The sequence below is a fragment of the Lutra lutra genome, chromosome 9 (genome assembly GCF_902655055.1).
Source record: "Lutra lutra chromosome 9, mLutLut1.2, whole genome shotgun sequence".
Classification (NCBI taxonomy): domain Eukaryota; kingdom Metazoa; phylum Chordata; class Mammalia; order Carnivora; family Mustelidae; genus Lutra; species Lutra lutra.
The window spans coordinates 75,972,874-75,996,782 of NC_062286.1; the positions used below are offsets into that span (position 1 = coordinate 75,972,874).

The window sequence follows — 23,909 nt, forward strand, 5'->3', positions numbered from 1 at the left end:
TCCCCTCATTTCCTAGGTTCACAACTTCAGCAAACCAGTCTTAATTCTCCCAAACGAATCAGGATACATTTTTACTCTGTTTTTTATGCCCTCCACATTGTCCATGCACATAGATAACAATATTTTACTTATTACCAATGCTTCTAAATTTCATTTACCTGTGCGAGTATATACAGGCTTTTTAGATGTAAGTATGTCGTCTACCTTTAACATTTAAGCTCCCAGCCAATCTTTTTTGTGTTCAGGTATTATTAGGCGATCATTTTGTACGTGCTTAAACTTTGCCGTTTTCTGAGCTCTACAAGTTGCTCTAATCTCTCCTCTTAGTACTTTCAAGGTAACTCGTTTTCACCCTTCCCAGTAGCCATCTCTTGTAGGGTCACAGTTCAGTCCTTTTGTAACAGCTGGCATTTAGATCTTTTCCACATTGTGCTTTCTCTTGGTTTTTCTTTTAAACAGTTATAGTCACGGGGAAACTGAAAACAAACTAAGTGGAAGAAAATAATACGCAAAAAAAAGTAATAATAATACAAGGAGGGCAAAGAGGAAACTATTTAAGGAGGTGGTGACCAAAATCAGGAAATACAGGGGCGCCTGGGTGGCTCAGTGGGTTAAAGCCTCTGCCTTCGGCTCAGGTCATGATCCCAGGGTCCTGGGATCGAGCTCCGGATCAGGCTCTCTGCTCAGCGGGGAGCCTGCTTCTTCCTCTCTCTCTCTGCCCAACTCTCTACTGACTTGTAATCTCTGTCAAATAAATAAATCTTAAAAAAAAAAAAAAAAGAATCTGGAAATACAGCATGAAGAAAAGAACCAAATAATAAGAGAGGTGGTAATACAGACACACAGTTGAAATAGCAGAAAAGAATAAAGGTCAGTCTAATACAGAAAAGAAGCCGAGGCAGGCGGGGGTCTAAACTAAGCTATCCTTAGGATAATCAATGAAAGAACTTTAGATAAGAAATAAAACTGGTGGGGCGCCTGGGTGGCTCAGTGAGTTAAAGCCTCTGCCTTCGGCTCAGGTCATGATCCCAGGGTCCTGGGATCGAGCCCCACATCGGGCTCTCTGCTCGGCAGGGAGCCTACTTCCTCCTCTCTCTCTCTGCCTCTGCCTACTTGTGATCTCTGTCTGTCAAATAAATAAATAAAATCTTTAAAAAAATTTTTTAAAAATAAAAATAAATAAAACTGGTAAGAAAGATAAGAAAGATAAAATGAAAATTAGAACATATAGAGATGTAGTTCTCTAAAAAGTCAACATCAGTAAGAATTTAAGAGCTGAGGAGACTTCCCCTTCATTTGTTTTGCTTGAGTGATTACACATTTTTGGCTGCTCTCATGAATACGTTCTTTACTAAGACCAAGGACTTTTTGCCTAAGCTCGGGGGCTCTACTTACCTGTACCTAGTACTTTAGCTTCCTGCTTCTTTTATGGGTCTTTAGAAGAGAAATAGTTATTCTGTAGAGACTATGAATGTCTTCATTTCTAATTACTGAAAATACTTCATTGTACAGAATTCTTAATTATATTTTATATATTTGTATCTATGTATATATTGCCATAAAATATAGAAACCTTAGTATGTTCATATAGCTACTTTCTCTTGATAACATGCTTTTATATAAGTGTGATTTAATGTTTAATCTTTTTTTTTTAATATCTTTCCAGTACTTTGTATTACCCCCCAAAATAGAGGAACGATTCATAGATTTTGGCATATTGAGTGCTACAGAAGCAAGTAATATTTTATTTGCAATTATAAACAGCAATCCAATTGAGGTAAAAAAAAATTTGTTTTTATTCTAAGTCACATTTAAGGATTTTATGCTAGAGCTACAGTAATCCCTTTCATATCTTTCTCTTTTTTTAAGTTGGCTATAAAAAGTTGGCACATTATAGGAGACGGTTTATCAATAGAACTGGTAGCTACTGAAAGAGGCAACAGAACTACAATAATTGCAAGCCTTCCGGAATTAGAAAAGTCATCTTTATCAGACCAGTCATCAGTAAGCAAACTTTCTTATTGTTTCCTTAAACTTAGTTGTATGTTTAAACCCCAAATAAAAGACTATTCCTACGACACATACTTGAACTAATGTTTTTATGAGACTCTTAATAGCATCAGTTATTTGATATTAAAAGGTTCTTGTAGATAATCTACTTCAACTCCCTTCTTTTATGATGAGGGCACTTGAAACCCAAAGGAGTTAAGTTCTAGCTTGTCATAAAAGTTCCATAACAAAGAAAATTTAAATGATCTTTGTAACACAAGTGTCATTACAAGAGAAGTTCCCATTGGTACTACACTAACCCTGTGTTCCTTGAATTTACTTGGCCAAAGAGATAGCCCTTTGCATTGGTAGAAAGTGCTTTTAGTTATACAGAATATTTCTGGACCATTTTCCGTAAGTGAGACAAACCTTGTTTGATCCCTTTGTAGATCTGCCCATGTACTTCAACTCTGTCTTAGAAATAGGTACAATTGGTCATAAAAGAGCATGAAACAAGAGAAAACAGATATATCAGTCAAAGGCCTTACCACTACTGAAAGTGGAACTTGGAGTTTATACCAATTCACAACAGAACTAGGAGAGTTACCTTATGTGAGAAGGAGCGTAACATACCTCATCTGTAAGTTAAGGATAGAACTTCTTGTGACAGTCTTATAAAAGAAAGAGAGAATGTCCCTATGCACAGAGATGGTTGGCAAATATGCTTCCATGGGATGCCATCAGCTATAAAAATTTATTTAAATAGTTTGTGCCAGAAGGACCCTCCAAAATAACGATTTTGGAGGGCATTTTGGCACTATGTACCACTCCTGGAATTCTTCCCATGGAAGTAATTTAAAGACCTAAAAGCTCACTGGTATAAAACTGTGCTGCCCAGACAGTCAGAACTAATTACCATATGGCTACAGAGCCTTTGAAATGTGGCTAGTCTCAGTTAAGATGTCTTATGTCAAATACACACCAGATCTGAAGACTTAGTTTGGGATTGTAAACTGTTAATAATAATATTAAACTACTGATAATGTTTTAATATTGATTACATGTTGAAATGTTAATAACTTGGATACATTAGTATAAATGAAAAGTATTAAAAATTTTTTAAAAAGCTAAAAGCCGTGAAAATGAAGATGTTTGTAATATTAATTATTAATAATTTCAAGTACCTGGAAACAGTCAAATACATAAAGTAAATCATGATTCTATGATTGCATATGAAGCAAATAAAAAAAACTATATAATTGTGTGTAGAAACTTGGAAGATGTTTTTTTTTAATTTTGTCCTATTAGTCACCATAAAATACATCCTTAGTTTTTGATGCAGTGTTGGAAGATGATTTATGAGAAAGTGGAAGACAGTACTAAATATTCTAATTGCAACTATGTAGCATTCAAGCTACATAATCAGATATTTGTGAACAGAGGTAATTTATATCTGTTTATATTTTAATAATTTATAACATTTTAAATTTGATTCAAAAATAAAGCCTCCTTTTAAAACAAGTATATATATGTCCATGAGAAGTAATATTTGGGGCGCCTGGGTGGCTCAGTGGGTTGGGCCGCTGCCTTCGGCTCGGGTCATGATCTCAGGGTCCTGGGATCGAGTCCCGCATCGGGCTCTCTGCTCAGCAGGGAGCCTGCTTCCCTCTCTCTCTCTCTGCCTGCCTCTCTGCCTACTTGTGATCTCTCTCTGTCAAATAAATAAATAAAATCTTTAAAAAAAAAAAAGTAATATTTGTCACTCCAGCTGAGGTTTTATTTTTCATAAAAGTAGAATGCTGAGGGGCACCTGGGTGGCTCAGTATTAAGCGTCTGCCTTCAGCTCAGGTCATGATCCCAGGGCCCTGGGATCAAGCTCCGCATCTGGCTCCCTGCTTAGCGGGAAGCCTGCTTCTCCCTCTCCCACCCCCCCTGCTTGTGTTCCCTCTCTCGCTGTGTCTCTATCAAATAAATAAATAAGACCTTAAAAAAAAAAAAAAAGAATGCTGAAAAAGGGTAATAATTAAGCCAGCCGTTAATGTATTCCTTTCAACAGTAAAGTTAGAATAAAAGTGTATGTATATCTACTCCCAGCTGTTTGCATTTTACTGTTTCCTGGGACGACATTAAAAAAATCTAATAATTCTAGAAATCCGGATCATTTCCTAGCAATAAATAGCATATGTTAACACATACTATTTAAACTTGAAAGGTCCATTTAAAAACATAAAGCCAGTTTGATAATTTAGGGTTTTAGAATTAGCTTTTATATAAAACTGTAAATTTAAAAACAAGGGACAGAAAGATGAGATCATTGTTATGAACTCTTAAAATAGGAAGTTGTAGTGAGTTGCCAACTTCAAAATAGCAACTCCACAAAATGATTTTTCTTTAAGCTTATAACGCTTTAAACTTTCAACTGTTTTTCCAAAACCCAAAGCTATGAACTAAATTATCATCCTATTCCTTACAAAACACACACTGCCAACAATCCAGTGTTCTTCAGACCTTTGTACTGATTTGTGCATTCTGCACAGTAGAGTAGAAAGCATTAGAATGGCACAAAACCAACACAGAAAATGCTTCTTAAAATGAGAAAGTGACTGGTGTATCACCATCTTCTATTTTAAGGTAACCGTGAATTCTAGATAAAATATAACTAATAATTAAGGTGCAACTTCACAAAATGAATTACTTTTCTTTGGGAATTTCACAATTGAAAAGTGCTGACAGGAAGAGAGGGGACAACCACTGTCACACACCACACACAGAAATTGACTCATACAGATGAAAAACTTAAATTTAAGACCTGAACCCGTAAAACCCCCTAGATGAAGGGGGCAAGTCCCTTGACATCAGGGTTGGTGATGATTTTTTTTGGATCTGACTCCCTTTGCTCTGCCCTCACCCTCTCTGTTGGTGCAGGTACATGCAGGATGTGTGAGGACCATACCCCTTTTGCACCTTGGCAGACGGGAATCTGTTCCTCAGGGAGCCGTTACCTCAGTAGCCCATGGAATAAGTGTAGTAAATAGGGATCTAAGAATGGGCATTATTTTGAGATACTTGTACAAGATGGTATGGTAATTCAGTGTCATACAGTATATGTTAGAATTTGGAGGTCAGGTCATTACAAATAGTGTTCTTTACCGTTTTAATAGGAAACTGCAGCTAGCGAGGCTAATGAACGATATCTTTTCTACCACTCACAGGTAGTATTAGCTTCAGGCTACTTTGCAGTATTCAGAGTCAAACTTACTGCAAAAAAACTGGAAGGGATTCACGATGGAGCCATACAGATCACCACAGACTATGAGGTAAAGACTATGGGGATTCATGTCAATGAGGTTTTTCTGATAATTCAGTCTTTTTTTTTGTTTTTATAGAAACGACTAAGTTTGCTAATAAAGTTATAGTTTACCTATTTCATACCTTAAAAACTGAGCTTTTGAGAATAGTTTACAAAATCTTGGTGTTCATTAGCTCCTAGTTTTCTGATATAATCCAAACCTCTTAACTAAAAACAACTTCAGAAAAATGGCTTTGGCACATTTTTAATTGCTCTCTTGGAAACCTGCTTACACATAGTTACAGCATTGCACAGATCCTGACTGGAATTCCTGAATGAGATAACTGATTCTTCTGCAATCATTGATATACTCCTGTGTAATATTCCCAAAAAGGAAGATACAATCAAGAAATCACATCTTAATTTGAGTTCTTATGATACTGTATTTACATGAGTCATTCTAAGTCAAGGGCAGAGTGAAAATCATTGAGCTTTTGAAAGACTCTTTGTGGTGTTTAACATGTTGCATTCAGTCAGATTTTTTAATGGATATATTTCTGCCAACTTAAGTATTTTAATTTAATATTTACAAGTTCTTCAGGAAGTTGAACACTGCTAAATTCAACAAGTTGCTTCCGCTCGTCTCCTGTTTTCAACCCATACAACCCCCACATAAAAGAAAGCTAATTCAGAATAAACAGAACTGGTCATTTAATAATAATATATAGTAATAATAATAATAGATTTGTTGGGAGTGTGTCAACTAATTACCTCCAAAAGTGAAAAATTCTTGTTTATCACTCTGAAAGAGAAATAAGTACATTTCATAGCTAAGATAAATTTTTATTAGTATGGATAAAGGTGCTAATTAGGAAAAAATATCTTAAGTATTTTTATGAGTTACAGAGTGTAAGTTGATATTCAGCATCTATTCTGTTAAACTCATTTTTTAAAATAAGTTGAGGTCAATTGCTGCATACAAAAAATTTAGAATCACATAACTGTAGAAAATGCTAAGTGTTGCATACATTGTTTTAGGAGTACAGTTTGACTTTCCTTGTTAACATAATCATCCACAAAATAACCTGTATTATGAAAAATCTATTCTTCATTTCTTCCCCATTGTTTCATCTTATTTACCATGTTTTCAATGAATCATTGAGAAATACATGGAAATGTATTTCAGAGCATTTTATGGAGTACATTGGTCAAATTGAACAGTTTTCATGGGTAATTTTAATATTGCTTTTGAGTTGGTTATTGCTAATATAAGTCCCAAGATGACCTTCTTTTATAGCCTCAAGAATAATGCAATAATGATCAAGATCAATCTCATACTTAAACACATTTCTTTATGGTCTGCTTTTTCACTTTACAGATCCTAACAATTCCTGTGAAGGCTGTAATTGCAGTGGGTTCGCTGACTTGCTTCCCAAAACATATGGTTCTTCCACCTTCCTTTCCAGTAAGAGATTTAATTTATAGGGTTTTATTTATATATATATATATATATGTTTTTTCTTTGCCTTCACCTCTGTGTTCCTAGAATCCAACAGTAAAGTGAGTTATTCTTTATTAATTGCTTATTTTAAGGTAAAACATTGAACTAGGTTCCATATGAGGTATAAAGAGGAATAAGAAATAGTCCCTTCTCTCTCTATTTAGATTGGGAAATGGACCCATGATTCATAAATGTAAAGCAGAATGTAGAAAATGCCCTAAAAGTTATAAAAATGAAGTGCTGTGAGTGAACTACACACATAATTGATGAAAGTCCATGTGAGCTAGCTTAGAATTTCTTTTGGCAGGTTAGATGATAGGAAGGGTAGTTAGAACTTACATTCAGATCCCTGGGATCAACCTGAAGGCACAGAGGCAGTAAAGTCTGAGATGGCTTTATGTAGTAGTGAGTTGTCTAGTTTGACAAGAATCAAGGGAAATTGTAAGAGGAGATGAAATGACATGTTGGAGTGATAGCATGAAAAAAATGCATTTAAGTCCATGAAAAATCTGAAGTTTTTAAGCAAAGGCATGACATCATTATTGCTGAGCTTTAAACATTGTTTCTCTGGCACAAGTAAATAAAGGGTGCATACGGAAGTGACAGTAGAGTGCCTGAGGTCAACCCAGGAACTCTGTTCATAGTCCATTTGAAAAATGTCAGGAGGGGCTTTGAGCTTAGGGCATTGGCAGAGGCAATAAAGCCCTTTCATACTTCTAAGCCTTGGCTGTTAGTCTGTCTTGAATGCCCTTCCTCATGGCCTACCGACAAAGAACTACACATTCTCCGAGATTCAATTCCATGTCGTCATCTCTCTGAAGATTTCTTGACTCTGCTAGATAGTTACTAAGTGTTACATCTTGGAATGATTTTAAATTACTTCTTGCAGCAGGTGTCACATGTGCTTTAAATATTGCTCTGTGTGTTGGTCTTCCCCATGAGATGCTAAGATCCTCTAGGAAAGGGATAAGGGATCCTATATCCCCAAAGCGGGCAGTTAGTAAGTAGGTAATGGGTGGATGAAAGAGCAGAATAATGGAGAAGAGAGCTTAGGCAAGAGACATTTCAGATTCAAACTGTACTTGAATATCCTGACAAGGTCCTACTAATTGAAGCAGCTAGGTAGAGTAGATAGAGTCAAAAATATGACTTAGAGTTTGAACCTAGAGAATAAAGAGAAAAGAAATGGAAAACCAAGAGACAGCCACAGCCTTTTGCAGGAAGGTGATGTGATAAGTTCAGAAACATGGGGGCAAATGTAGAAGTGTCCCTTACCGTGTGGAAGGAAACATGGTGGGTTATGAGAAAACAGTATGTTGTAAAAATCTTAATGCTATATATAATAAAACCTAAATTTGGAATTTAGCACCTTAAAAAGATAACTTTTGGGTTCATAGTTTCAGCCTTTTTGATTCTTAATTAAATTTTTGTCTTCTTATCATTCCACTTTGCACTTGACTTCATTATTTATCCAAAAAGACCTTGTTCCTTCGCCTTTTCAATCATGATCTCCTTAAATACAGCAAAAATCCTAGAACAGAATAATTCAGTAGTGACACAGTGTAAGGCCCAGGGATGGAGTAAATGAGAAAGCGTCTGTATAAAAATAAGGTGTTGATTTTGAACAAAGTAGGATCAAACTTTTAAATATCCTCAGATGACTTACATTACCAGATACTTACTTGGAATCACAAATTAACTTGATGTTACTGTCCTAGTCAGGCTGTTATAACAAATTACCATAGATTGGGTGGCTTAAACAACAAGCATTTACTTCTCACAGTTTTGAATGCTTGGAAAGCCCAAGATCAAAGCACTGGGCAGATGCGGTATATGGTGAGGGCATTGGTCCTGGTTTTACAAATGGCTGTCTTCTCACTGTATCCTCACAGAGCCAGCAGATCAGGGAGGGAGGGCGGGCAAGCTCTTTTGTCTCTCCTTTTAAGATCATTAATCCCATTCATTAGGACTTCACCCTTATGACCTCATCACCTCCCAAAAGCCCCACCTCTAATACTGTCACGTTGAGGGTTAGAATTTCAGCGCATGAATGGGGTGGGGGGGAGGGTCACATTCATTCCATAACAGTCACCAGGTTCTGTAAAATCCTTATCCAATGGAGTATACTAGCACCAATTAATGAAAACAGTACATCCAAATTAGCATTTCAAGTACTCATAGTTTAATACTTAATATTTGAATACCATCATAAAATGAACTTTTGTACCTGTTACCTCTTTTGACCGCCCACCCCCCCACACACACACACACTCCTGAGAGACAAAACATGGACTTGAGCAAAATGATTATTACCAGTGCATGCCAGGAAGACACAGCTGGTTAGAGGCCAGGCTCGGGCTGTCTCGCTGTCAAAGACGGGCTTCCTGCTCCTTTGTTCTCCTGTCCCAGCACCATACCTGACCTCTGATACCTTTCTGCTGTGTTTCCCTCTGCCTGGGGTGCAAATGATGAGTATTACTTTTAACCTCACCCTCATTCAACTCCTTTTTTCTGTGTACTCTCTTAATTTCTGTGTCTTTTTATACCAGATATTTGCCCAGTGGGTAATGGTCATTTTTGAGACTTCTTCCAATGACTAGGAATCAGATTATAAGATCGAATTCTGAACTCAAATGAAAGGAAAGATTATATTTCTTATTGAAGATTATTTAAATTATTTAATTTTTTACTTAAAATCTGATAGCCTATCATAGGGAGAAGCATGCAGCCGATAAGAGCAGTCATTGGTTACCTGGTTATTTAATCTGTCTGCTGTGTTAAGATATTTGATAACCTGTATTTGTAAAAGATGTCTAATTTGTTTTTGGCCCAAATGATATTTTTTCTTTTAAAAAGAAAATACTTCTAAGTAAAATAAATCTGATTTTTTTTTGTCTTGTTTGGCTTTTGATTTTAGAATTAAATTATTTCATCATGAATTTGGATACTTGGAGGGCAGCCTGGCCTTGGTATAAACAAATCTTGCTTAACAAACTGACAATGACCATTTCCTTTATTCAAAGCTATCTCTGTTTATTACCTTTGTTGGCAGCCTCATTATTTTAACATCAGATATGGACATTTTTCTTATTTTATTTCATTTTCACAAGATTATAGAGATTTGTCCTGCTGATTTTTGTATAACAGGCCATGAAAATGACAAATTAAAAAATAATTTTATATATATATATAACACACACACACACATAGAGATAAGTATAGATATATTTGGGAGCGCTCTGATTACAAAATTAGAGATTATCAAGTGATAAAAATTCCATGTGTCTTTTGGAGTTTGGTTCCTGAAAAATAGGTCTGTCACCTCTAAATTGTGTGTTCTTAAGAAAATCCAGCCATATACTAATGAGTTTGTTTGTTTGTTTTCTTCAGGGAAAAGTAGTTCATCAAAGCTTAAATATTATGAATTCCTTCTCACAGAAGGTAAAGATACAACAAATACGATCTTTGTCAGAAGATGTGCGATTTTACTACAAACGATTACGGGGCAATAAGGAAGACTTGGAGCCAGGAAAAAAGTCAAAGGTTTGAGAACATTGTATTTGAGGATTCCCTTCTGTTAGTATTGTGTTACAGTGACCTTCTGTGAATTTAGGATTCACGGTTCTCCTGTGCCTCTTTGTAGATTGCAAACATTTATTTTGATCCTGGACTGCAGTGTGGGGATCATTGCTATGTTGGCTTGCCTTTTCTATCCAAATGTAAGTTATCTTGCTATTCTCTGTCATCCCCTTCACTCCACCCAAAATATTCTTTGATGAAAGGCTGCCACTTTCAAAGTCCATCTCTATCCCTTGGTACCATGGAAGTCATTTGAAGGGAAGTTGACAAGTGGATGTAGATTGTAGGGTTGAGTTTGTCATAAAGTATGTGTCCTTGTTGTAGCTGAACCCAAAGTACAGCCTGGTGTAGCCATGCAGGAGGACACATGGGATGCTGACTGGGATTTGCATCAAAGCCTGTTCAAAGGATGGATGGGAATAAAGGAAAATTCAGGTCATAGGTGAGTGGTTTTGCTTTAAGTATGTTTAGCTATTTTTGCAAGTTTGAAATGTCTCTGTTGATATTACTTTCTAAATGTTACTCTTATATTAGGTTCTTTTACTTCTCTATAGCTAAGAAAATAATGCTTCATCTTTAGAAAATTATTAAGAAGGAGTCTTAAATTGCCATTTTAATTGCATGTTGCTCAGAAATACACACACTGCCATTTTTCTCTTTCCTTCAGTGCTCTAGATACGTCCTTAAAATCAAAGAACTATTTGAAGTTGTCTTTATAGAAGATGCATACATTGTTCACCTGAGATACAGCCATTTGCGTAAGAGCTACCACTGCCCTCTGCTAAAGGCAGAGAAAACATTTCCTAGGTTCAGTCCCACAGTGGAGACCAAGTGTCCATTTGCTCCTTGTGAAAAGAACTGCCTCTTCCCTTCCCAAGTGCTGAGCCTTTAGGGGGCACCTAGAGCCCAGTTCACTGAGGCTCAACCATATGTCATTGGCAGGCAGAAAAAGTGCTAATGACAAACCCAACCACACCTGGATTCAAAAGCAGAAACACACTTCCTCAGCAAGGTAGAAGTACCATCTTTCTTGTGCTCCAGAAGAGAATTTGATTAGAATATTGATAACGTAGTAACTGATAAAAACTGCTCTTCTTCACTTGGCTAATTTGAATGTATTTGTCAGTATCTAGAGAATCTAATTTATAGTACTATACATTTTTCAAACCATTAGTGATTGAATCTGAGGGTTTCGTTTATCTGAACTACCTACTATCAAAAATTTTCTTCAGGCAAAAGAGTTAAATTTCTACTTTAAAATGGTGAAAATAAACAGAGAGAAACCTCTAATGAATTCACTAGTTCTTGGTCGCCTACATTTCCATTACAGACCTTACAGTGTATAGACATTCTCCAAATGTTAACATTATGAACAGATAAACTTGGAGCGGTGCTGAAGAACCTCTTCACCTCTCCCCCACCCAAACCTCTCCCTTCCTCCTTGTATGCCCAGCACTCCACAGCTAAGAAGCTAGGCTTCTCTTCTGTCCCATGCCATCATGTCCCAGGTGCACAGTGACTGTGGCATTCTCCCTGCTGCTGACTTTGTGTTACAGAGAATTTCTGTTCTTCGCCTTATAAAATCTGTACTCTTACCAATATTAGAGTGTCACAATTCAGTAGTATTGTGGGTTTAAATGGGCTTAAATGGGGGCGCTTGGGTGGCTCAGTCATTAGGCATCCGCCTTCGGCTCAGGTCCTGGTCCCAGGGTCTGGGATCGAGCCCTGATTTAGGCTCCCTGCTCAGCGGGAAGCCTGCTTCTCCCTCTCCCAGTTCCCCTGCTTGTGTTCTCTCTCTCTCTGTCTCTCTCTGTCAAATAAATAAAATCTTAATTTAAAAAAACAGATAAAAGTGGGCTTCTGTGTTTGGGCCCAGGAACCTTAGCCCCGTGTGTAATAGTGTTTCCTTAGGGAATATGTTCTTGAGTTCTAAACAGCTGGCTTATGAATGCTCATAAGTAGAGAAATATTCAAATGAGGTCCTGAATATTTTTGATAACTCTACATATATCTGTGCAAAACCCTCATATGTATTACCACTTCAGCTGACATCCTCGTTGCATATTAAGATTTTCCTTCATTTTTTTTTTTTCTTAATCTCAGGGGGTAAAAAGCCATATGCCAAGCAATGCACTGCCTTCTCATAAGTTCTGCTGATGAATATTCATCAGCACTCTGCTGTTGGTGTCTAGATCTTTCCACTAGGCTGCAAGTTCCTTTAGGATCCCTTAACACCATATGTTATACGTATATGTCTGCCTTGTCCTTCACTATTCAGTACAAAAACAACACAGGTGATCAGTGATCACCTCTTTGTGCCAAAACAGACATCTTCATAGATGTCTATTAAAAACATAGTAAAATGTCCGAACAAATAAAACTATATTTATTCAGGGCCAGAATAAAATTTCTGAAGTATACAAGCCTAATTAGATTTCTTATATTCAGAAAACTCAGATATTTCATTTTTATATAGTAACTAACAAATTTTTTTTTCTAGACTGAGTGCTTTATTTGAAGTAAATACAGACCTTCAAAAAAATATATTATCAAAAATCACTGCTGAGCTCTCCTGGCCTTCTATAATTAGCTCACCTCGGCACTTGAAATTTCCACTTACTAATACAAACTGCTCCTCCGTAAGTATTCAGAGTGACATTGGTTTTTGGAAATTCGTAACAGGGCTGTTAAGTATCTACTCTTACTTTTAACTATGGAAACATTTCATTTACTGTTTTGTTACTTTGTTTAAGGAAGAAGAGATTACTTTGGAAAATCCTGCAGATGTTCCTGTCTATATTCAATTTATTCCTCTGGCTTTATATTCCAATCCTTCAGTCTTTGTAGATAAGTTAATATCACGGTAAGCACTGCTTTAATTAATCAAAATGTTCTATATTGGCATTGAATTATTATTTTACACATTTAGAACTCTATCTTAGCTTATACAGTTATAGATTTGACTTAGAGAAATTCTAAATCCATAATTAAAATTGAGAGAGGGTTCTGGAGAGAGATATTCATAATATGTTAAGTATCTAGAAGAGTTTTCAGTTTAAGACAAGAAAAAGTAATGTTGAACTCCTTTCTAAAACAATATTAAAAAATGAAAGATCATAAAGAGAAAACAAGTAGAACCTTTTAAATATTTTAGTTTTAAAAACTGAACAAAATATTAACTATAAGTTGGCCTTTAATTTTTGGAAGGCTATTAATCTGGTAATACTGACCTTAGAATCTGCCAAAAGGTAATTTGTAAATAAAGTACAGACTTGATAATTACTCTAATTACCCATTAATTATGATGCTGTTTATGAAGAAATATATATACTTTTTTAATTTTAGGTTTAACTTGAGTAAGGTGGCAAAGATAGATTTAAGAACGCTAGAATTCCAAGTCTTCAGAAACAGTGTAAGTATGCAAACTTCATACTATTCCTGAGAAATAACTATGATATTATAAGTGCAAACATGGAGGAAACCTACTGACTATCCTTAAATTTGGCTGAAGGGGAAGTTACTGAAGAAGTCAGAGCAATCCAATAATTAGAGGCAAAAAAAAAAAAAAAAAACCCAGGAGGAATAGATGGGATTTAGATCAACATGAGGCACACTGGGTAGAAGATTCCAGTTTGCAGGCATTATTCCTTGAGTCCATGAAGGTTTACAATAATGGCTACCAGAAACCCTGAGAGTATCTAAATGAGGTATATACTAACATAATTTATTTTTATTAAGCTTCAAAATATTGAGCTTGGTCATTTAAATTTTTATTTTGGATACTTCCAAATAAAATTGTAAGCTCCATTAATGCCAGACCCATAGTTGTTGAACAGATTAAACAAACTCATGGGAAGTCCTTCAGATGGTTCCTTGGTGCGTAGGAAGACTGTGCTGAATGTTGACTAGATAAGTCGATCTGTGGCTAAGTAGGCCAGGAAAGAAAAGCAGTAGGAAGGTTTTCAGTATTGGGGAGCCATCTTGAAGAATGCTTCCCAGTATTGCATGAGCATCTAGTATGTGTCAGCATTATAGCAGGTACATTCACATCTGTAATTTCATGGAATCATTACAGGCAGCCAGGCTGAGCAATTACTAACTACCCCAAAAGGTAAAGATTTCCTTGTTCTGTTGCTGGGGAAAAATAAAACTCAGGAAAAGGAAGGAACTTGCCCCAAGTTCATACCTAGCAGGTATGAATTAACTGGCAGGGCGAAACTAAAGTCTGGTTCTCTCAGATCCCAGAGCCCTCCCCCATACTGTCATGCCACGTAGTCAGTGTCCCTAATTAGCCTGTCAGACCAGATATTCTATAGTTCTTGAAATACTTGTGTTCTTTCCCATAGTTGCGTGTTTTAGTCTATACGGCATGTGTAAGCTAAATCTTTGTAGAATAGTAGTTTTTTTTATACTGTCTATAAGTCAATTTTGTGTAAGAAAGTAATTTTCAATGTAAAAAAGTAAATTTCAATGTATCTTTTTTCTGCCAAATAATAGAACACCAGACTAGAATATAGACCTATATTCTAGTCTCGTGCCTTTCTCTTGGAATCTTTTCCTGGTCGGTTTTTTTCCATGCATAAAATGCATAAAATGACAACCTAATAAGCTCAAGGTTATCTAGATTCCAAATAATTAGAAAGCTCAATAATCAGAGATTTCTTTCACCCTGCTTTTATAAGGGAGGAAATACACATAAGAAGTAAATGAGCTAATATTTACCTTTTTTTCTTATCAAACACAAGTTCTTTAGTGTTACTTGCAAGGTATAAAACACTGAAGTGTAGGCACTATGAAAGGTAGGAAGATGTGTAAGAATATTCTAGATCTCACAAATTTATTCTAAATGTGAAATACTAGATCTTAGAGTAAGGTTAGGATGAATTCTATCACCGTCCTCTATAGTGGTTATAAAACCCATGGTTTTCAAAGTATTTGGTCTCAGGACTCCTTTACAGTCTTAAATTATTCATGACTCCAAAAAGGTTTTTTTGTTCATGTGGGTCACATCTCTCCGTATTTACCATATTAAAAATTAAAACGGAGAGATCTTTTCTGTAAAAGGCCAAAAAGTATGAAACCATGCTCAACATCACAGTCATTAGGGAAATGCAAATTAAAACCACTATAAAATATCATCTCACACCTGTAGAATAGCTATTATCAAAAAGACCGGATATAACAAATGCTGGTGTGGATGTGGAAAGAAGAGTAGGAATATAAATTGGTACAACCACTATGGAAAACAGCATAGAGGATCCTCAAAAAATTTAAAATAGAACTACCAAATGAGCCAGCAATTCTACTTCCTTTTGCAAAGGAAACAAAAACACTAACTCATAAAGATATCCGCACCCCCATGCTCATTTCAGTATTATCTATAATAGCCAAGGCAATAATCTTAAGTGTCCATTGATGAGTGAATAGATAAAGAACTTATGGTATATATTTATACAGTGGAATATTATTCAGCCAAAAAAAACAAACAAGGAAATCCTACCATTTTGTGGCAACATGTATGGACCTTGAAGGTATTATGCCAAGTAAAATAAGTCAGACAGAGAAAGGCAGTACTGTATCTCACTTATATGTGGAATCTTTAAAAAAGGGAAAAAACTCAGACTCCTAGAAAAAGAGATCAGACTTGTGGTTACCAGAGGTAGAGGGGTCAGGGGAGAGGGAATTGGGAGAGAAATGGTCAAAAGGTATAAACTTCCAAGTACAGGACAAGGAAGTACTAGGGATGTGATGTGTGATTACAACATGTTGACTAGAGCCAACACTGCTATATATAGTAGATAGTTGTTAAGAGAGTAATCCGAAGAATTTTCATCACAGGGAGAAAGTTCTTTTCCTTTTATTCTTTTTTTCATTCTTTTCTTTTCACTGTGTCTGTATAAGAAGGAGGATGCTGGCTGAGCCCGTTGCAGTAATCATTTTACAGTATATGTAAATGAGACCACTGTATCTTAAACTTATACAGTGATGTATGTCAGTTATTTCTCAAAACTGGGAAAAAACTGTGAAAGATCTTTAAAATATTTAATTCATTTAAAATAAGAATAAACTCATTCCATTTAACACAGGTAACATAAAAATTAAAAATAGCTGTATTTTCCCAAAAAGACTTTTTGCAAGAAGAGCAGATTGTTTTACATTTTTACAGATCTCTTTTAATGGCTCTCAGACCTAATACATAGATAGAGCTCCACTGCTTCTGCATTTAGTCTCTCATGCTGTATTGTTTTGGTTGAAGTATATGACAGATATCTGACATGACCTGGCACAGTTACGTAGTTACAAAAAAAAAAGAGTATCTTAACTGCCTTTTTAATTAATTCTAACAGCATGCATCAGTTATTCAGAAAATACTGGTTCACTGGTTCACGAGATAGGCACAGCTTCCAAATGTTGACATGATTCACTCTACAAAATCCAAAAAAATCATATTCATTTATATAACTACCAATCTCATCAAGGAATTCCTTAACTATTGGAAAGCTGTGAAAGTTCACAGGGGTAGATGCACGTTTTCCAAAATTCTGAATTTTCTCACTCAAATTTTACCATGGGCAACAAATACTTCAGTTGTTTTTCCTTAATTGGACAGACACACTTCATTTTTGTGAAAATCTCTACCAAATACCCAAGTCTGAACAACCACAGACTGTCAGTCATTCTTTTAACTATGAATGGTCTTTCATGAGAAAAGCAGCTAATTCAGTTTGTCTGTCAAATGGTAGACAACGTGATGCTTCAGTAGGCAGCTTCATTAAGTCTATTGACTGTAAGTTATGTTTGTAGAATCATGCCAACACAAGTAGATAGATCTGTATGTTTTAAACCTAACTATGCCAAGTGGAGGAGAAAGTCATGCAAACCTCACTCCCCTTCCACATATTAGCAGAGCCATGAAGAACCGTGGACATTTGTAGCCAGGTGTTTCCAACCCTCCCCCTGCCCTGCCACCACCACCAAAAAAGCTTAAACTTAATGTTGCTTAAAAATCAGAACAGCGGATCCTTAAGTGTGAACTATCATATTTTTAATAAAAAGTATATTTTAAATCTTATCTGTAACTGGCTGTCAAGAAGCCATCTTTTGATTATTAAACTAAGCTATTATTTAACTTTCAGTCAATCAGATGTTAAACAGTAATTATGTGCTGAGCTTTCAAAATAATATTCAAAGATAGATGGATATGAGTTGGAAATATTTTTACAAATAAAAAATATCTGATACACCCTGAAGACTCTTCAGGTGATACCCATCAGAAGGAGAAGGAACAGGAAAATTGGATGAAAGTGGGAACGGCAACATAGGACTTTGGGGTGCTGGTTGCATAGCTCTTAGCTTTGTGCTAAAATTTTGAGCTTTGCTTCTTAGGTTTGTGTCCTTTTTACATATGTGTATTACATTTCAGAATTTTTTAGTCTTAAAAAGATATGTATACAAAAACAAATGCCTAGTACAAATATAGGGACTTTGGTGACGGGATCAAAGCCCTTTTGGTGACTTAAAGCACAATGAGAAGGGCCATCAATGGTTGCTACTTCTGTCTGCAGGCTAAACAGTATCTGAATCATGAGGGGTAAAATTGTTCACACATTTAATCAGTTCAAGAAACTAGTACTGGGCTGTGGATGGGGTAAAGAAAAAAACTTCTTTCCAGAGAATATAATAGAGACTTCTGTTGTTTTACCCAATGATTTAAGGCTCATCCACTGCAGAGTTCAACAGGATTTACAGAAGGCCTCTCTCGACATTCAATTTTAAACCTAATTTTAAAACCTGGAGAGAAGAAATCTGTCAAAGTAAAGTTTACTCCAATTCACAATAGAACTGTTTCTTCACTAATCATAATCAGGTATGTTCCGTGATTTAAGTGTGCATTGATTTTTAGTACTTACTCAGAAGTCCTTCCTTGATTTGTTTTAATGTGAGTTTGTGCGTCTGATTATTAAATAGGGTATTCACGGGTGCCTGGGTGGCTCAGCTGGTTAAGCAACTGCTTTCGGCTCAGGTCACGATCCTGGAGTCCCAGGATCAGGTCCCATATCAGACTCCATGCTCAGCAGGGAGTCTGTTTCTCCCACTGACCCTCCCCCCCATGCTCTCTATCTCTCTCTCAGGTAAATAAATAAGATCTTTTTTAAAAATGAATTAAAAATAAATAGGGTATTCACTTTGTCCAAAACATGCACACAACATATCACACTTGATGAAATGTACCTCTGTGATTATATTTAGAACTTGAAAACCTGAATAGTGTTGTTACTATACCATGTATGACTCTTAAAAATGAAAAACTCTTGCTTCTCTCTGTGTAAAGACTTTTAAATTCTTGAAGTGTAAATGTTTCATTCTAAAGTTTAGTATATTCATTTTTACATGGTTTATTAAAAAAATGAGTTATAGATCAATTATCTATAATTTATGCAAATTTATAATTAACGCAAATTTTAATGGGAGAAAATTCTGTATTTCTTGCACAGAAATAATCTGACAGTGGTGGATGCTGTGATGGTCCAAGGACAAGGAACGACTGAGAACTTGAGGGTGGCAGGCAAGCTTCCAGGTCCAGGGAGTTCCTTACGCTTTAAAATCACAGAAGCATTGTTGAAAGATTGTACAGATAGTAAGTATTCCTAACAGTTTCAATGGCACAACTTTCAGTGTTTGTTTCCAAAAATAAATAATTCCCCCAAAACAAACAGTATTTCTCTATGTGCACGTGTGTATATTAGTGATGAATACTTAAGATTTTTAATGAAATACCAACTTGTTTGATTTGAATCTTCAAATATTTCAAAGTTCAATTTCCATTGCATGTCTTAGATGATTTACTCTGAGTATGAAAAATAAAGCATAATTAAACTTTTGCTATCTCAAATGGTACAACAAAGTGGAATAGTACTTCCTGATGAAGTCTGGGTACCAGCTAATCTCTTCGGCATGAGGAGGTGGTTCATAATGTTTGGCGTACATTTATGGTGAATGTGATAATCATTTGGACCTACAGCACATGCTAACAAGATTTTATACTCTTGACATTCCTTCCTTTAGGTTTGAAACTAAGAGAACCAAATTTCACATTGAAAAGAACATTTAAAGTAGAGAATACGGGGCAACTTCAGATTCACATAGAAACCATTGAAGTCAGTGGGTACTCGTGTGAGGGATACGGCTTTAAAGTTGTTAATTGTCAAGAGTTTGCACTAAGCGCCAACGCCTCTAAAGACATAATCATATTGTAAGTACTATCTTGGGAGGTGTAACAAATTACTGGCTTCCCATCACCCTCAAATAGTACAGTTGTTCAGACTGTGCAAAGATACGTTTTCATACTCACAAAAAAAGTCTTTATCCACAAATGTACTCATTTGATTTGTTTCCCCTTCATCTTTAGTTATTTCTTCATGTCTTTGTGAAACTTCCTATATATCCAAAGTGGATCAGATAATCTTAGAAACCGGTTTCACAATTATTTCCAGGGCTGTGTTAAAGCATAAGGTTTTGGTAGGAAATTAATTTTAAATTCAGTCTCAGTAACAGAGAGGTCCCTGCATCGCACACATGCAGTTTTTCCATGTTGTGCAATGGAGGAGTGCATAATGTTTTGGTCAGAAGACATTGTTAATGCCTGTATTGGGAATAGCTGCAGCCTGTTTTGACAGTCAGTTGGTAACTTGTTAGATTATAGAGTTTGTGTAATAAAATGTAACCTCTGTCCCCTTAACTGAGTGATACTTTCATGATCTTCAATGGGTAGTCACTCAGTATGGAATGATAGTACTCAGGTACGGCATAGTGCTTGGTACCTAACGGCACAGTGGAGAAGATGACGCCTCTCCTCACAGTGCCGACCATCTGATTGGAGAGCATACAGTTGGCAAAAAATAAAAATAAAATAATTAGGGCAGAAGTCAGTACTTCAAGAGATGAAGAGAAGATCACCAGGGCTAAGATGGTTTTTGGTTCTGTGTGTTTGTTTTTTTTTTATTTTATCTCTCAGGTTCTGTGTGCATATATTTCACTTTATCTCTCAGGATATGTTAGGAATATATCCTGAGAGAAAAGAGTGGATTCAGATAAAGGAGAAAAGAGGAAGGGAGAGAAGCTCAGAGAGCACTTCCTGAATTAATAATTAAGCTCATTATTCTTCTTTTTCATGCAGTTTTCTCTAATTACCGACAGAATATAGTTGTATTTGTTATTAACCTCAGAGAATAATGCTTTCTCGGTCTTAAAATGAGACCTTAAAATGAAGTCTTAGAAGTTGAATAGACGTACCAAACTCTAAAATTCCCCGTTAGGATCCAAAGGTGTGTGGCACTGGTATTAGATGTAACCGGCTATGGTGTATTTTTAAAACTAGTCTAACTGCCACTATTCTGTTTTAGGTTTACTCCTGATTTCACAGCTTCTAGAGTTATTCGTGAACTGAAGTTTATAACAACCAGTGGCTCTGAATTTGTATTTGTATTGAACGCATCCCTTCCATACCATATGTTAGCAACCTGTGCAGAAGCCCTGCCCAGACCCAACTGGGAGCTGGCTCTGTACATCATCATCTCAGGAATAATGAGGTACTTGTGTCTTCTTTTGAGGTTGGTGTTCAGGCGTCACTTGACACTACTGCTCTCACGCTCGCTGTGTGCCAGTCACTGTTCTGAGTGCTAGCACTATGTCCTCAAACAGAACAGACCTTTTTGCCTTGATCAAACCACTTCTACTAGTGGGAGCAGTCAGAGCTGAACCCCGGTTGAGTAGCATATACAATAAGCAAAAGTCTTCTACCTTTAAAATTTCTTATAGAAATTAAGTACATGTTAATTTCTTAAAGGAAAAAAACCGCTCATAATTTGCCAGGTGAAGTTACTTGATTTGGGCATAGGTAATTTACTCAACATTATATAGTATTTTTTTTAAGCAGACCTAAGCAACACAAAACATAAGAAATATTTTTTAAATCCCCAGCAACCTTATCTTTTTTTCAGTATATTTATGGGTTTAGAGAATCTGATACACTTGCCCCTAAATTTACATAGTTACCCCACACATCCTTTAAGGGAAAAGAATTGGCCTAGAAGGTTAAAACCGCAAGGTAAAAACTTCTTCTTCGTAAAAGGAAAAGTAACCTCCAAGTATCTGTTCTGATACAAGTAATTATTCTTCTCTATCAGCCTCCATGTAAGTTGACATTCTATAAAAAGGACTCTGCAGACTTTTATTCGTGATGCTTTGTTTTTGTCTAGTCCAGTAAAAATTGTCTCAGGCATCTCTGCTTTATACATCCAGTTGTACTTTACCAAAAAACTCTACCTTTAATATAAAATTTTGTTACCCTTACACTAACAAGTGAATCCCAACTCTCCACGTTCTGTGCCCCTACAGTGCACTGTTTCTCTTGGTAATTGGAACAGCCTATTTAGAAGCTCAAGGAATTTGGGAGCCATTTCGAAGGCGACTGTCCTTTGAGGCCTCGAACCCACCCTTTGATGTGGGCAGACCATTTGATCTCAGGAGAATCGTTGGTATTTCATCCGAAGGAAAGTATGTTCACATGCTGGAAATAAATTCTCTAGTACACATAGATGTGGCTGATATAATTAAAAGAAAAAATAAGTTTTTCTTTTCATCTTTGCTCAAGGGGGAAGAAATCTTAATTCTAATAACTTCATAATCTCTTGTGTATAGCTCTCTTCTCTACTAAGAACTCACAGCAAATCCCATGTTTTTATTATTATGTTAATGAGGATTAAAATATTCTTAGATCACTGACTTGATTGCTAAATTTTCAGAGAGAACAGATCCTATAAAATTGTGGAAAGCAGGGGCGCCTGGGTGGCTCAGTGGGTTGGGCCGCTGCCTTCGGCTCAGGTCATGATCTCAGAGTCCTGGGATCAAGCCCCGCAGGGCTCTCTGCTCAGCAGGGAGCCTGCTTCCTCCTCTCTCTCTGCCTGCCTCTCTGCCTGCTTGTGATCTCTCTCTGTCAAATAAATAAATAAAATCTTTAAAAAAAAAAAAAATTGTGGAAAGCATCCCTCTTTCTTGCTGGGTTTTTTTTTTTTCCTTATTTTATATTTCTCTTGTGGCTGTCCTGAGGAGTGACATTTTTTTAATCTTAGATTTTGTAAGTTGCTATTTACTGATCTGCAGTTGGTCCTTTTTTCAGCTTGAACACACTCAGCTGTGACCCCGGTCACAGTAGGGGATTCTGTGGAGCAGGCGGCTCGTCATCCCGAACCAGTGGAGGGAGTCACAAGCAATGTGGCCCACCGGTGCACCCACACAGCAGTCACAGCAATAGAAACTCAGCTGACGTGGAAAACGTCAGAGCAAAAAACAGCTCAAGTACCTCTAGCAGGACTTCTACACAAGCTGCTAACAAAGCAAGCCCCCTTGTCTTAGATTCTAGTGCAGTGGCCCAAGGTCACGCAGCAGGCAGAAAGTCCAAAGGAGCCAAGCAGAGCCAGCACAGCAGTCAGCACCATGTCCACAGCCCACTGGAGCAGCACTCTCCACCTCCACCACCACCACCACCAGTGCCTCAGCACCAGGAGCCGCAGCTGGACAGGCTGTCCCCCGCCCCCCTCTCGCACCCTGCCCACCCAGAACGTGCCGGCAGCACAAGGCACAGCTCAGAGGACTCAGACATCACCAGTCTCATAGAAGCCATGGACAAAGACTTCGACCACCACGATTCCCCACCCCTAGAAGTGTTTACAGAGCAGCCGCCATCACCGTTGTCCAAAAGCAAAGGTAATCATCGGTTCTCACTGGCATGACGTATGAGAGGAAAGTGGGTGTGTGATTAAGGGGCTATTGTGATTGTAGTTGTGATATAAACAGCTGATGTAGTAAGTGTTCTTCTGGCTCTAATTTACCTCATTTGGACTTCCAACGTTTCCATATCCGATGCAGATAGAGAGGTATCCACTTATCATAAAAAATATTTGAACTTCTTAGGTTATTTACCAAATTTAGAAATTTCCTGAACATCTGATTCCATGTTCAGCTGTTATTGTTGTGCTGTGACAGGTTGAGCTTTTTTTTTAATTGTTAAACTAATTTTTAATACAGCGGTAAAATGGGGACCATGCATTTTAGCTCAGAATATTTCCGGGGCACCTGGGTGGTTCAGTCAGTTAAGCATCTGCCTTCGGCTCAGGTGATGATCCCAGGGTCCTGGGAATGAGCCCCTCACCTTCCCCTGCTTAGTGGGGAAGTCTTCCTCTCCCTCTCCATCTGCCTCTCTCCCCTGCTCATGCTCTCTCTGTCTCACTGTCTCTCTCAAATAGATAAATAAAATCTTTTAAAAAGATAATAATAATATTTCCACAGAATCTGTACTTTAGAGCAGGGATTGGCAAACGAACTATAGCCAGGGGGCCAAATCACCACCTGTTTTTTAAAAAAATTTTTTTTTTTTTAAGATTTTTATTTATTCATTTGACAGAGATCACAGGCAGGCAGCGAGACAGGCAGAGAGAGAGAGGAGGAGGCAGGCTCCCTGCCGAGCAGAGAGCCAGACACGGTGCTCGATCC

General features: G+C 36.9%; 1 protein-coding gene across 3 annotated transcripts in view; it reads left to right on the forward strand.

Moving 5' to 3' along the window:
* Positions 1–23,909, forward strand: part of TMEM131 (transmembrane protein 131) — a 225,142-nt gene that overhangs the window by 170,935 nt on the left and 30,298 nt on the right. For 2 of the 3 annotated variants that reach the window (XM_047743793.1, XM_047743792.1), the window contains exons 15-31: positions 17–187; positions 1,667–1,777; positions 1,870–2,008; positions 5,206–5,306; positions 6,657–6,743; positions 10,170–10,322; positions 10,423–10,498; positions 10,683–10,800; positions 12,859–12,997; positions 13,112–13,221; positions 13,704–13,770; positions 18,074–18,225; positions 18,854–18,996; positions 19,425–19,611; positions 20,762–20,947; positions 21,756–21,914; positions 22,537–23,123. In XM_047743793.1, coding sequence (XP_047599749.1) covers positions 17–187; positions 1,667–1,777; positions 1,870–2,008; positions 5,206–5,306; positions 6,657–6,743; positions 10,170–10,322; positions 10,423–10,498; positions 10,683–10,800; positions 12,859–12,997; positions 13,112–13,221; positions 13,704–13,770; positions 18,074–18,225; positions 18,854–18,996; positions 19,425–19,611; positions 20,762–20,947; positions 21,756–21,914; positions 22,537–23,123 — 2,686 coding nt within the window. Of the gene's footprint in view, positions 1–16; positions 188–1,666; positions 1,778–1,869; positions 2,009–5,201; positions 5,307–6,656; positions 6,744–10,169; positions 10,323–10,422; positions 10,499–10,682; positions 10,801–12,858; positions 12,998–13,111; positions 13,222–13,703; positions 13,771–18,073; positions 18,226–18,853; positions 18,997–19,424; positions 19,612–20,761; positions 20,948–21,755; positions 21,915–22,536; positions 23,124–23,909 lie in introns of all 3 variants that reach the window. The other variant, XM_047743791.1, reaches the window with a different exon arrangement.